Source organism: Scyliorhinus torazame, chromosome 1 (genome assembly GCF_047496885.1).
Source record: "Scyliorhinus torazame isolate Kashiwa2021f chromosome 1, sScyTor2.1, whole genome shotgun sequence".
Taxonomy (NCBI): Eukaryota; Metazoa; Chordata; class Chondrichthyes; order Carcharhiniformes; family Scyliorhinidae; genus Scyliorhinus; species Scyliorhinus torazame.
In genome coordinates, this window is record NC_092707.1 from 317,089,970 (window position 1) to 317,104,164 (window position 14,195).

Sequence of the window (14,195 nt, forward strand, 5' to 3'; positions counted from 1 at the left end):
GTCACCCTGGCCTCTGCACTGTCCCCTTCTCCAAAACCATGCCCACATTGACCCCCCCCCCCGACTGAGCCAGTGAGCGTCGCTGCGACCTGTCCAACCTTGGTTCCTGCCTCAAGTTCCAGACACACCCACTATCAGCTCATGTGAATTCAAGTCAGAGACGGCCCCACGTACCTTCCTCACGAACCCTACATCGTCCCAGTTAGGGCCATACACACTTGTCAATGCCACCAATCCCCCCTTCCAATGCCCCTGTCACTATCACATACCTACCTCCCTGGTCCGCCACCACCTTCTCCATCTGGAACCTCACTCTCTTACTAACCAAAACCATTACCCCCTGCAGTCAAACCCCGAATGAAACACTTGACTAACCCAGCCCTTCCTAAGCCTTCACACTCAAATAAGTCTCCTGCAGCATAGCCATATCGGACTGAAAACGTTTCAGGTGCACAAGCACCCTTGACCTCTTCGCTGGTCCTCCCTAACCCCCTCACATTCCAAGTAACCTAACCGGGGGTCTCTTTGCGCACCCCCCCCTTTCCCTTCCCCCAATCATCATAACTCCGGGCCCTGCCCACTGGACCTGACCATCCCCATCCATTGTTACCATCAAAACCCCCATCCCAGAAACCCCCATCCACTTCCTCTCAAAACACCTCACCCACTATCGATCCCCCACCCCTTTTCACACCGCCTAGGCCCATCAAAACATGATCACCAGGTCTCAATGTATGCAACCCCTCCCCCCATCGCACCTCCGTTCACTAGCTAACTTAAGATTGCTAGTGCGGGGGCCCCTGCCCAGGAAAACAACCAGAAAAAACATACCCCCCTCAAACAAACCTATCCCGTGCTGCATACAAATCTCAGAAAACCCGTCGCTACAAAAAACGAAGACAAGCTTTGACCCATATAACAGCATGATATAAAAATATAAAACCAAAGTCTATATATACTCTTCCAACTCCCCGACCAATCCTCAGTCCCATTCCTCACTTCTGCCTCAAGTCTTCTGCCTTCAGAAATGCCTCCGGAGTTGTAGGTCACCTTCAACTTCGCTGGGTACACCACGCCAAACCGCAACCCACTGTTATATGGTGCCATCTTCACTCGGCCGAAAGCCGCTCGCAACCTCGCCAGTTCCACAGTTAAGTCCTGGTTAATACGCACACCAGCACCAGCCCACTGCACCTCCCGCTTCTGCTTCGCCCAACTCGGGACTTCTTTGGTACCTGTGGAAGCAAATGATCACTGTTCTTGGCGGCTCATCCGCCTTCGTTTTAGGCCTCAACGACCGATGAGCCCGATCCAGTTCATACCGAGAGGGATCCCCTCCCTCCCCCACCAACTCCGCCAACATCTTGGCAAAGTACTCCGTCGATCTCGGGCCCTCCATCCTCCTGGGCAGGCCCATGATCCTCAAATTTTACCGCCTCAATCGATTCTACAAATCCTCCAACTTTGCTCGCAGCCCTTTGTTGGTCTCGACCACCCTCTGCAGCTCCTCCCCCATCGAGGTGAGCTGATCGCTGTGCTGCGACATGGCCTCCTCCACTCCTTTCATTTTCTCACCCTGCTCCCGCACCTCGCCCGGTGCTTTCGACACAGCCACCTTCACCAGGGCAATTTCCTCCTCAACTAACACCCTTCAACGCCACTGTCATCTCCTTCCTCAACACCGCCATGTGCTTTGCGAACTGCTTCTCCAATTCCAAAGCCATCACATCAGTCATCTTTGCTCCTGTAAGCAGTGCGGCCCCACCCAGCAAACCAGCTTCTGCCATCTTGCCAGCTCCTGGGTTGGCCCTTTCATTCGACGGTGAACTCTCACTCCCTTCCTTCTGGAAGGTGGCTTTCTTCCGATTTTTCGACATTTTCCACCTTCCCTATGCCTTCCTACACTCTGATCATCAAAAGATTGCTCCTGGGACTGGGCATTAAACTCCTAAAAACATGCCTCGAGCAGGAGCCACCCAACGTGCGACTCTTTCTCTCTTTCCCTCCCCCCCCCCCCCCTCCCAACATGCCGCCACCGGAAGTCGACAAATGATAAACCTGACCAACTGCAATTTCAGTGTAAATGGGATGGTTAGCACTGTTGCTTCACAGCGCCAGGGTCCCAGGTTCGATTCTCGCTTGCCTCACTGTCCGTGTGGAGTCTGCACATTCTCCCCGTGTCTGTGTGGGTTTCCTCCCGAGTGCTCCACTTTCCTCCAACAAGTCCCGAACGACATGCTGTTAGGTAATTTGGACATTCTGAATTCTCCCTCTGTGCCCCCGAACAGGCGCTGGAATGCGGCGACGAGTGGCTTTTCACAGTAACTTCATTGCAGTGTTAATGTAACCTACTTGTGACAATAACGGTTTTTATTATTATTATCACTTTGCATGTAATGACACCAATATTAATTGCTTTTTCAGTTGTTGGGTATTTAAGGATTACCACAGTTTGATGATCATTTGCTAGTTTGTAGGTTGCCATGCAAGCACCTCTTCAGTTTAAACTGCCAAAGTTCCATAGTGCGACTCAGTGTTGTACAATGTATGTTTAAACTGTCTTAGGTTGTGTAAATTGCGAATAAAATAGGGAACACAAACTAGTCTGTGTAGAGAGGTGCATATGTTTGTACTTTTGCAAATTATGTCATTTCTTTGCCCGTGAGCATAACAAAAGTGTGACGTCTTCAGGCACTTTCAACAAGATGTTCTTCATGAGTGTTGTGGGAGTTTCACAACTATTTGACTATAATGTGCCTCACTTCCCTCCAACTGATCAGATGACACTTGAGTTCCAGTTCAAGATCTCTATCCAAGCTATAGCAGAGGAGCTAAACATCCACTATCTGGCTTGCCAGCTCCCAGAACAAAGAAATGCAGTGGCGATTGACCTTTAGCTTATTTTACAAGTAATTAGCATAATTAAAAGAGCTGGTTTGTTTAAAAAATGTTCATTCACAACTAATAGTTAGGATTACATAATGTATAATACATGAGCAAATTATCAAATCACAATTTGGACATATAATATCCCCAAGCACGTATTTTCTCTATTTATCTACTAATTTCTCGACATGGGTACGCCAGGAATAAACTTGACCAGTGGTGTACCAAATGCCTTTCCCATTGTACCTTGTTTTAACATAGAACAACATAGAACATACAGTGCAGAAGGAGGCCATTCGGCCCATCGAGTCTGCACCGACCCACTTAAGCCCTCACTTCCACCCTATCCCCGTAACCCAATAACCCCTCCTAACCTTTTTGGTCACTAAGGGCAATTTATCATGGCCAATCCACCTAACCTGCACATCTGTGGGAGGAAACAGGAGCACCCGGAGGAAACCCACGCAGATACGGGGAGAACGTGCAGATTCCGCACAGACAGTGACCCAGCAGGGAATCGAACCTGGGACCCTGGCGCTGTAAAGCCACAGTGCTAATCACTTGTGCTGTCCAAAAGTGGACACACAAGCTGCAACTGCACTGTGTTCAATTGAATTTTTATGTGCGAACCCTGTAACTAAAACCTCTTGTTTAATTTAACTCCCTGCTGGTCCTTGGATGTTATCTGTAGGCAGCTTGAAACTAAGGCAGCTAGTGTCTTTTCAAAAAGTTCCCTGTCTCTGCAGTCTGCGAGAATTCGGCAGTTAGCAGCTTGTGTGATTTTGTCTTTTTAACCCTTTCAATCAGAAAAACATCTTATTTCCAATATTGGCATTGTGTTCTGCAGAACGTACCTAACTGACCGCTTGAATGTTTATTATTTTGTCAGTGTGCTCATTTGAAGAAAACCAGTTCTTTGCTGTCATTGGGCAAAAACATGGCAGATGGAATACAATGTAGAGTAGTGTGAAGTTCTCCATTTTGGTAGGACAAGTAGAAAAGTGGATTTTTAAAAAATGTTGAGAGTGTTGGTATTCAGAGGGATTTGGGTATTCTTGCACATGAATCACGAAGGTACCATGCAGGTCGAACAAGACATAAGAGGGTAAATTGAATCTTGGCTTTATTACGAAGATTTTGAAATATTAGGGTAAAGAAGTCTTATTACAATTATATAGGGCTTTGGTAAGGCTGCCCTGTGTTGTTCCCGGTATCGCATGATATATCCTTACCTTAGAGGGAATACAACAATGGATCAGTAGACTGATTCCTTGAATGAGGGGATTGTGTGTTGAGTAGAAATGGAGTTGCTTGGCTTATAGTCCCTGAAGTTTTGAAGATTGAGAGGTAATCTCATTGAAACAAGGTGCTTAAAGGGTTGATGCTAGGTGGATGTTTCTCCTGTCTGAAAACTCAGTCTCAGAATAAGGGGTTAGGTACATAGGTACATAAATATTAGGAACAGAAGTAGGCAATTCAGCTCTTCGAGCCATTCAATCAGATCATGGCTGATCTCTTCCTGGTCTCAAATCCACCCCCATGCCTGTTCCCCATATCCTGTTTTTAAAAAAAATCAGAAATATATCTTAACTCCTTGAAAGTATTTAATGATTCAAACTCCACCTTGTCTTATGGGGGCGCAAGGTAGTGCAGTGGTTTGCACTGTTGCTTCACAGCTCCAGGGTCCCAGGTTCGATTCCCGGCTTGGATCACTGTCTGTGCGGAGTCTGCACATTCTCCCCGTGTCTGCGTGAGTTTCCTCCGGGTGCTCCGGTTTCCTCCCATGTGTCCCGAAAGACGTGCTTGTTAGGTGAATTGGACTTTCTGAATTCTCTCAGTGTACCCGAACAGGTGCCGGAATGTGGTGAGGAGGGACTTTTCACAGTAACTTCATTGCAGTGTAAATATAAGCCTACTTGTGACAATAATAAAGATTATTATTAATAAAGATTATTATTATGGCCCTTCAGACTTGAGAATTTTTTTTATTCAAAGGGTTGTGACTCTTTGGATTCTTTTATACCAAAGAGCTGTAGATTCTCAGTTCTTCAGTATATTCTAGACCGATTGATAGTTTCTTTGATTCTAAAAGAATCAAGGGAAATGAATATAGTGCAGGAATGTGGAACTGAGGCAGATTGATGACGAAGCAGGCCAAAATGACCTGAATGGCCAAATAATTACCTCCTGCTCCTGTAACTTTAAACAGTGAGATTTTAAGGCAGTTTGCACAGTGAGACATCAAGGCAGTTTCATCAGTGAATGAGCAAAAGGGTGACTCTTAAATGCCCTCTGAAAATGGCCTCGGAATTAGGGATAAGCAGTAAATGCTGACTCAGCCAGTGATGCCTCATCCACTTAATGAATAAAAAAAACAACTTTGGGCCGTTTGAACAGCGAGGCCTCGGCCCGTTTGAACAGCGAGGCCTCGGGGCCATTAACGTGAGTGAAGTGAAGACATCGTAAGGCAGCTCGGATACGTGGAGTGTGTGTCCTGTAGTATGTGAGAAGTTATGGATGCTACCAGTGATGAAGATGACCACATGTGCAGGAAGTGTTACAAGCTACAGAAACCTGAGATACTTGTTTTGGATCTTGAGCGGCGGCTTGAATCACTGTGCAGAGATCTACATAGCCTGTTCAGAATGGTGGTCATGCTAGGAGCATGGAGGCAGAAAGGTAATCAGTGACTGTCAGGCAGTCTAAGAGTACCAGGCAGGTAGTGCAGGAGTTTCCTGAGGTCCTGCTCACTAATTGGTATTCCATTTTGTATGCTGGTGAGGGTTTTTGTTCTTCTGGGGAATGCAGTCAGAGCCATGTTTGTAGCACTACAGGTGGCTCAGCTGTACAGAAGGGGAGGAAGAAGAGGGGAAGAGTGATAGTGATCGGAGATTTGTTAGTTAGGGGAACAGATAGATGCTTCTGTGGTCACAAACGTGTATGCAGGATGGTCTGCTGCCTCCCTACGTTCAAGGGCATGGAGATCATCGAGTATCCACAGAGCATTCTGGGCGGTGAGGGTGCACACCCAGAAGTTGTGGTCCACAATGGTGCCAACCAAATAGGTAGAAAAAGGGATGATGTCCTGCAGGTTGAGTTTAAGAATTTAGGATTGAGCGTAGTGAGCAGGAACTCTCGGGTAGTAATCTCCGGATTACTGCCAAGACTATGTGCCAGTGAGTATAGAAATAAGAGAATGCACCTAATGAATGCGTGGCTTCATGGTGCTTCAGATTTCTGGGACATTGAGACTGGTTCTGGGTGTTGCGAGTTTCTTTTACTTGTCTTTTCTGTGGTTCTGTTTCAATTATGACAATCCGTGAATTTGCCCTTTCTATGTTATCTATGTCCTGATGCTTGGAGTCGCCAGGTATCAAATGATACAACCACAAGTTTCAACCGGCTATCGATCAAAGAGCCAAACACCAGTTAGTCAGTTAAAGGTTAAGGGTACTTTATTTACACACAATTAGTCATGCACCATAAACACTACTAGTTAACTACACCTATCGCCTAAGACAACCTGTACTTAACTTCGGGCACCCGGCTTAGGTCAGAAATCAGTGGCCGCCGTTCACTTCTGGATCTATCGGGTTCGAAGGAGTAACTGCTGCTCAGCTGGGCTCATCCGTCTGAAAGCGGGTGTTGAACTTGTACTTGCTTCTGGTGTTGCTGCACTTGGCAATGGCCGTGACCGGGGTACCAGGACCAAGAGAGAGTGAACATATGGCAAACTCTTCTTCTTGTACTCGGTGGGGGTGTCGTGCTCTTTTGGGCGGTCCTTCGATTTGGGCCCTACTAATTGGGTGATCCCTGATCACTCTGTTCAATTCCTTAGTCAATAAGTGGGCGGGGATCTGGATGGCTGAGCGTGTCCCGAGCATGTCCCAAGCGGTCACTGACCCCGTTATTTGCATTTCCTTTGAACAGGGAGAGGCGCCGAAATGTCAGGGACTGTCCCGGTTGCTCGAGTACCAGTCCTTTGTTTTGGTGAAGATGGGCCATCAAATGCTAATCGGCCCCATTAAAATGCTAATTGGACGGGCTTTCGATACCATCTGGACTTCTTGTTTACAAATATGCATTTCAGGCTCTGAGCCTGCCCAAGTCTTGGCTTGTCCATTTTACCCGCTAGGCTTTGCGAGTTTCTCTGTACCTAGTTGGAAGTGGCCATCCCAGATGGCTACATGGGGAAGGTGGAATCTGTACAAGCCAGAGTGTTGAGAAATAAATAGGGCTGGGACAAATGTCCTGCAGGGAAATTATCATAGAATCCCTACAGTGCCGAAGGAGGCCACCCAGCCCATCAAGTCCACACAGTCCCCTTGAACGAGCACTCTACACACACTAAGGGGCAATTTAACATGGCCAATCCATCTAACCTGCACATCATTGGTCTGTGGGAGGAAACTAGAGCACCCATGGAGACACGAGGCAAACTCCACACAGTGACCAACGGCCGAAATTGAACCCGGGTCCCTGGCGCTGTGAGGCAGCAGTGCTCAACACCGAGCCACCGTGCTGTCCCAAATTGTTGTTGGGGCGGCGGTGGGGGAGTTAAAACTATATTGGCGGGGGAATGGGGACCTCGGGGCAGATTTAAATGGGACATATTGCGAGCAGGGAGCGGGAAACAGGAAATTAGTGAATGAATCTGCAAGACATGGGAAAAGAATCTTCATTGTCGCTTGTACACCCTTACTCTACATTGTCTCTCATGACTTCTGGAGAGGGCGATAAGCTCAGGCAACTGCTGTTCCCTCGGCCTGTTCATGTTGAAAAATTACAGTCCTGCTATGGTACTGCATGAAGTACCAAATTTTAGCAGTTTCATTTGCAGAATAAAATAGTTATTTCCTGAGATCAGACTTTTTTCCCCTTCCTGCACTTCCAAAATCCACCTTTGCACATCTTCCTCTGTGCCATTCTACAATCAAATCAGTTGTGTCCCTTCATCCCTGCTATGCTTCAGACCTTCTCTTCCATTTGATCTCAACATTTACTTAATTGATGCTGCTGTTCTCTTGTTAAAGATGATGAAAATTATTCGAGGTGTTCAATTTTGCTGCAAATGCAGATTGATCGTAAAAGGCTATTTATTATTTCATGGGATGTAAATATCACTGGTAAGAGCAACATTTTTCCATCCATTTGTCCTGGGCTGCAAATTGAGAATAATGAGCATTTTCCAATTTGACGTTTTCCCACCAAATAAAATAGCGATTCCAACTTATTGAACTGACAGATCTTTCATAGCAAACATGAATTGTGGGGAAGTTATTATAATCTATCTTCAGATTCAAGGGCGATTGAGTCTTTGATCAGGCTTTGTTTGATTAAAGTGAAGAGTAATCGAGCTAGTGACTAACTTTTATGAATTATTTGACGGGTTCACTGGAATTTTGGATACGGGACGTCATTGGATATTATCTGTTTGGACATCCAGAAAACATTTGATAAGTTCATGCAAGAGGTTAGGAAAAATAAGAGTGTATGGAGCTGGAGATAACTTTGACTTGCTGGAAATTGCATTGGAAGTAGGAGCAAGAATGTTCAGCTTCTGAGCTGTGGGATATAAAAAAGTAATGTTCGCCACAATTATAATGCCTTGGATGAAAAAGTTGAGTTTTACATCTACGTTTGCAGATGCCACTTCAGTTGATCGTTGCAGTGATTTCTGTAGATGTAGCAGGAAGTTACAAAACTTGGTAAAGTGAGTGGGACAAACTATGGCAGATGAAGTTCCTTGTGATTAAGATATCTGCTTTGAATTCGGTAAAGATGAGCTGAATATTTTCTTAACTGTTGAGATTAGTAGTTTTGGGGGAACAAAGTGATTTAGATGTGCTTGTACACAGCACTAAAAGCTAGTGCTCAGGTCCAAAAGTAGCCAAAAATGCAGATGCAATGTTGGCCTTTATCTTGAGTAGATTGGAATGCAGTGTAGATGCTCTAGTTGCAAAGAGTATTGATTTGATACCATCTGGCCACTGGATTCACGGTTTGGCATTGGGCAATGTTTCGTGGCCTTTTTTGGTGTACAACACCAATTCATGGAACAATGTCACAAAATCTTTTGAGGACAGATTACATACACATGGCTTGTATTCTTTTAATTATTAAGCTTTGCGGGGTGATCTAGTTGAGCCATTTACAATGATTAAACAAGGGTAGAACAGGGAAAATATTCCATTTGGTTCGGAAAATCCAAAACCAGGGACTGTGATTTTAAAGTCCGAGCCATAAACACTCACTACACAGCTAAATGGGCAGCACGGTAGCATTGTGGATAGCACAATTGCTTCACAGCTCCAGGGTCCCAGGTTTGATTCCGGCTTGGTTCACTGTCTGTGCGGAGTCTGCACATCCCGTGTGTGCGTGGGTTTCCTCCGGGTGCTCCGGTTTCCTCCCACAGTCCAAAGATGTGCAGGTTAGGCGGATTGGCCATGATAAATTTCCCTTAGTGTCCAAAATTGCCCTTCGTGTTGGGTGGGGTTACTGGGTTATGGGGATAGGGTGGAGGTGTTGACCTTGGGTAGGGTGCTCTTTCCAAGAGCCGGCGCAGACTCGATGGGCCGAATGGCCTCCTTCTGCACTGTAAATTCTATGATAAATGACTGGAACTCAGGGATAGAGAATTCCTCTGATTCACAGCCCTTTGAGTGAAGTGATTTCTCCCTATCTCAGTCCTAAATGGTTGGCCCCTTCTCCCGAGACTGTCCTGCATATTTTCAATTCCTTGAACATCAGAAACAATCTCTCAGCATCTACCCTATCGAGCTCCTTCAGAATCTTGTCTGTTTCAATAAAATCAGCTCTCATTCTTTTAATCCCAGAGAATATTGGCCCAATTTACTCGGCCTCTCATCCCAGGAACCAATTTAGTGAATCTTCAGTGTACTGCCTTCCAAAGTAAATATATAGACCAAAACTGCACACTGTATTCTAATATGGTCTCACCAAAATCCTGTACAACTGTAACTGTAGCTTATTTTCCAATCCCTTTGCAATAATAATAATCTGTATTAGTGCCACAAGTAGGCTTGCATCAACACTGCAATGAAGTTACTGTGAAAATCCCCTAATTGCGACACTCCAGCGTCTGTTCGGGTACACCGAAGGAGAATTTAGAATGTCCAATGCACCTACCAAGAAAGTCTTTCAGGAGGAAACCGGAGCACCTGGAGGAATTTATAAATTTATAAATGCTAGCAGCGCGGGTTCAATTCCCGTACCGACCTCCCCGAACAGGTGCCAGAATGTGGCGACAACGGGCTTTTCACAGCACCTTCATTGAAGCCTACTTGTGACAATAAGCGCTTATTATTATATTATTATTAGTGCATCTTTGGGGTACCCCCAGTTACGACTCCTTAGAACATTGAACAAAGAATGTTCCTAAGAAATCCATGACTCATTTCAACAAAGTAAATAGACATGAATTATTGACTCCCAAGTTCTGTTTTCCAGTAACGAGTCACTCTTTGCACCATTCAGGGAGCAGTTAAACCAAACTGCCATGTCATCTTTTGTTTACAGTGTTTGAGCTCTTTGAAGCTGGTAGTGAACAATTAAAAGGGGGAAGTAGTTAAGCCCTATTAGTAAGTGGCTTACTTAATTGTTTGTGTACATTTTAAAATGTTTTATTACACAAGTGTGCTGTTTTTCAATATTGTGTTGGAATGTGGTGACCTTGTGTGATCAGAAATACTTGTGTGATCAGAGATGCTTTCTTGTGTGCCCAGGTATTTTCCAAGTGAAGCTACAGCAGAGATGTTAGATGAATGGAAACCACAAATGTGTCCCTTTGATGTCACAATGCAGAAGGCAATCAGCTATTTTGAAATGTTCCTCCCTACCTCCCTTCCTCCTCATCTGCACCATAAAGGATTCAGGTTAGTATGGGGATAGATATTCTATTTTAGAGTTTATTTTTTTTGAATGGTTCTCCCTTAGTGTGCACCATTCTCAAACTGTGAAAGCCATTCATTTCCTCTGACTCTGTATTAAGACTGCTAAAGTGATGGACTTGCCTGGGCTGTTGCAATTCATTCCCTGCGCTTCTCATTATTTGGGGAAAGTAGGAACATTTATTTGCCTAGTAATTCCCTCTGATCAACTGCCAGTGGAGTTGGGGAGTGCAAAACTGTAGAGAAAGAGAGACAGTGAGAAAAGCAGCCATACAAAGATATAACCTTCAACTTATTAACAATGCTATGGAATTGATTAATATGTTAAAAATTGTACTCTTGTGCGCGTGGCAACTATTTCATGATAAATTCAATATTTGCAGTAATAACATATGCTACCTATGTAGAAGTGCCGTATTGTGATGTGCACCCTTGTGATGTGTGAGCCATTGCAGTTCCCCACAGATAAAAGTGAGAAATTATAGCACAATTATACATGAGTAGTTTCTATTCTAAATATGAAAATAGATGGACAATATATCGCTTCAAAATGGAAACTTAGCTATTTCTGTGCAGCTTGGTCCAATTATTCCCTGCCCCCAAACCTCAGTGGTTGGCACTGCTGCCTCACAGCGCCAGCGACCTGGGTTCATTTCCGGCCTTGGGTGACTATCTGTGTGGAGTTTGCACGTTCTCCCCGTATCTGCATGGGTTTCCTCCCGGTGCTCTGGTTTCCTGCCACAGTCCAAAAACGGGGGAGTGGGCCTAGGTAGAGTGCTCTTTCAGAAGGCCCATGCAGACGTGATGGACCGTATGGCCTCATTCTGCACTGTAGGGATTCTATGGATTATCTTGTCACCTGAAGACTACACTTTGCTGACACCGGCGATCAGCCAGTTGAAGGTAAGTACATATTAATCTATACAAGGGCCCCGATTCTTTTGCTTATTGATGGTGAAATTGCTGATATGTTTTCAGTAATGTATTTTGAATTATCTTGGTTTTATTTCCTACAGGCTTTGGTTTGATGAATTTATAGGCCTTTACGTCACAGTTCAGAACCTCCCTCAGTGGGAAGGGGTAAGCCAATCATTCCATGGATTAATTAAATAACAAAAACCTTGCATTTATATACCACCTTTCACAATCACACAATGTCCAAAGTGCTTTATAGTTAGTGAAAGTGCTTTTAATTCATAGTTTCTCTTGTATGAAATGTAGCCGCTGTTTTGCACACAAGCCCCCGCAAACAGTAATGTGATAATGACCAGATAATCTGGTTTAGTGATGTTGATTGAGGGGTGAGCATTGGCCAGGACAGCACAGATAACTCCCCTACTCTTCTGCAGAATCGTGCCACGGGATCTTGATTGTCCAGCTGAGGGGACAGACCGAGTCTGTTTAATGTCTAATTTGAAAGATGGTACCTCTGACGGTGTAGTATTCCTTCAATACTGCACTGGAGTGTCAGCCTTAATGTGTGCGCTCAAGTCTTGAAGTGGAACTTGAACCCACACTTTCTGACCCAGATGAGAATGCTACCAGCTGACACAACTAATACTGAGAATGCCTTGAAATATCTGAAGATATTGGTCTGTTTCCACATGTATGCTGACAATGCTCAACTCTAAATTTCAGAAAGATAGTGTTATGAATGGCATCGTCCTAAATTCTTAGCTCTGTTTTTCTCTCTGCAACTGCTGCCACACCTACTCCGTATTTCCAACATTTTATGTTCAATTGTTAATCTTGTGTCTTCTCCATCACAAAGACTGCCTATCTTCACCTCCATCTGCCTCTATCTCATCCTACATGCCACTGAAAAGTTCATCCCCACCTTTGTCACCTCCAGATTTAAATATTCTCCTGGATGACCTTTGATCCCGACTCCCCTATGTGTCAGCTCATCTAAAACTTTATTGCCTGCATCATATCCCAGCTCCAAGATGTGGAGGCAACCTTATTGGCCGAATGACTTCCTTGTTTTCAAAAGCTTTAAAATGTAAAATTCTTATAAGTGCGTTCAAGTCCATTCATTGCCTAGCCCTTCCCTATCTCTGTAACCTTCTCCAATCTCGTAGTTCTCTAAAAATGTTGTCCTTCTTCAACTGGCCATACCACTGGCTGCCATTGAGCCAACAAAGCCCGATGCTATGAAATTCTCTCGCTAAGCCCCTTATTCATTTTCTCAGGCACCTTAAAACTCACCTGACGACTTCTATTCATATCTTCCGATGCCTATTCTTTTGTCTTGGTGGCCATTATTTTGATTATATCTCTGTGAAGTGTCTTGGCACATTATCCTAATGGTGCTATATAAATGCAAGTTGTAACAAATTACAGCATGTTATACAAATTGCTGGTAGTTCTGTGAAGCAATTTTTGTTCAGACTTTTCAGTCTTGCAAATGAAAGATTTAAATTCCATTTGGTGGCGAATGTAAATGTGAAGAATTAACATTTTTGGGATCACCCTGTGCAATGATGGATTAATTGATCAAAAATAGCTGTAATTATTTTGAGAGTTGGCTCTTTTTTATTGCTTAAATCATGATTTCCAATAATGTAACAAATTTCCATCTATTTTAAGGAGGGTTCTAAATTGTGATTTGTTTCTTAATAAAGTTAATTCATTGGAATTTAAAAATGTATTTTCTGTTGTTGACAGAATTTGGTAAACCTGTTTGCACGTTTGGCTACGGATAACATTGGGTACATAGATTGGGATGAATACATTCCAAAGGTAAATTGCATTTTTGTTTTAAGGTGTATAAGTTAGCTTTTTTTTGTAGTTTGACGTATTTTTTTATATAAATATTTTTATTCTCCTTTTTCACATTTTTATCAAAATTTACAACAATAGATAATCAACAGTAATAACAAATACAATGGCAATCCCCTAGCCAACAACCCCCTTATCCCACCCGCCCTCAAACAGCTCCCAACATTTTGAATCCAAAACACCAATGAAAAAGAATCATCAATAACTTATACATTCCAAACCCCACCCCCCATATGTTCAATGTCATCCAATTCATGAAAATGCATGATGAACAAGGTCCATGAATTGTAGAGCCCTTCCATCCTCCCCCTCAACTCAAACTTTACTTTCTCGAGAGTTAAGGACTCCAGCAGATCGCCACGCCGAGGCACAGGGCGGAGAAGCCGACCTCCACCCCAATAGAATCCGCCTTCCGCCGATTAGCGGGGCGAAGGCCAAGACATCTGTCTCCGCACCCGCATCCAACCCCGGCCGATCCGATACCCCGAATATGGCTTCCAGGGGACCCGGTTTGAGTCTCACGTGCACCACTTTTGAGATTACCTTAAAGACCTCCCTCCAATACATCTCCAGTTTTGGACAGGATCAAAACATATGGTTTGGGTGTACCTCAAGGGC

General features: G+C 44.3%; 1 protein-coding gene across 2 annotated transcripts in view; it reads left to right on the top strand.

Moving 5' to 3' along the window:
• LOC140424480 (proteasome activator complex subunit 4-like) overlaps positions 1-14,195 on the top strand; it is a 231,193-nt gene that overhangs the window by 43,135 nt on the left and 173,863 nt on the right. For both annotated transcript variants that reach the window (XM_072507869.1, XM_072507870.1), the window contains 3 exons: positions 10,632-10,781; positions 11,813-11,876; positions 13,464-13,538. In XM_072507869.1, coding sequence (XP_072363970.1) covers positions 10,632-10,781; positions 11,813-11,876; positions 13,464-13,538 — 289 coding nt within the window. The remainder of the gene's footprint in view (positions 1-10,631; positions 10,782-11,812; positions 11,877-13,463; positions 13,539-14,195) is intronic.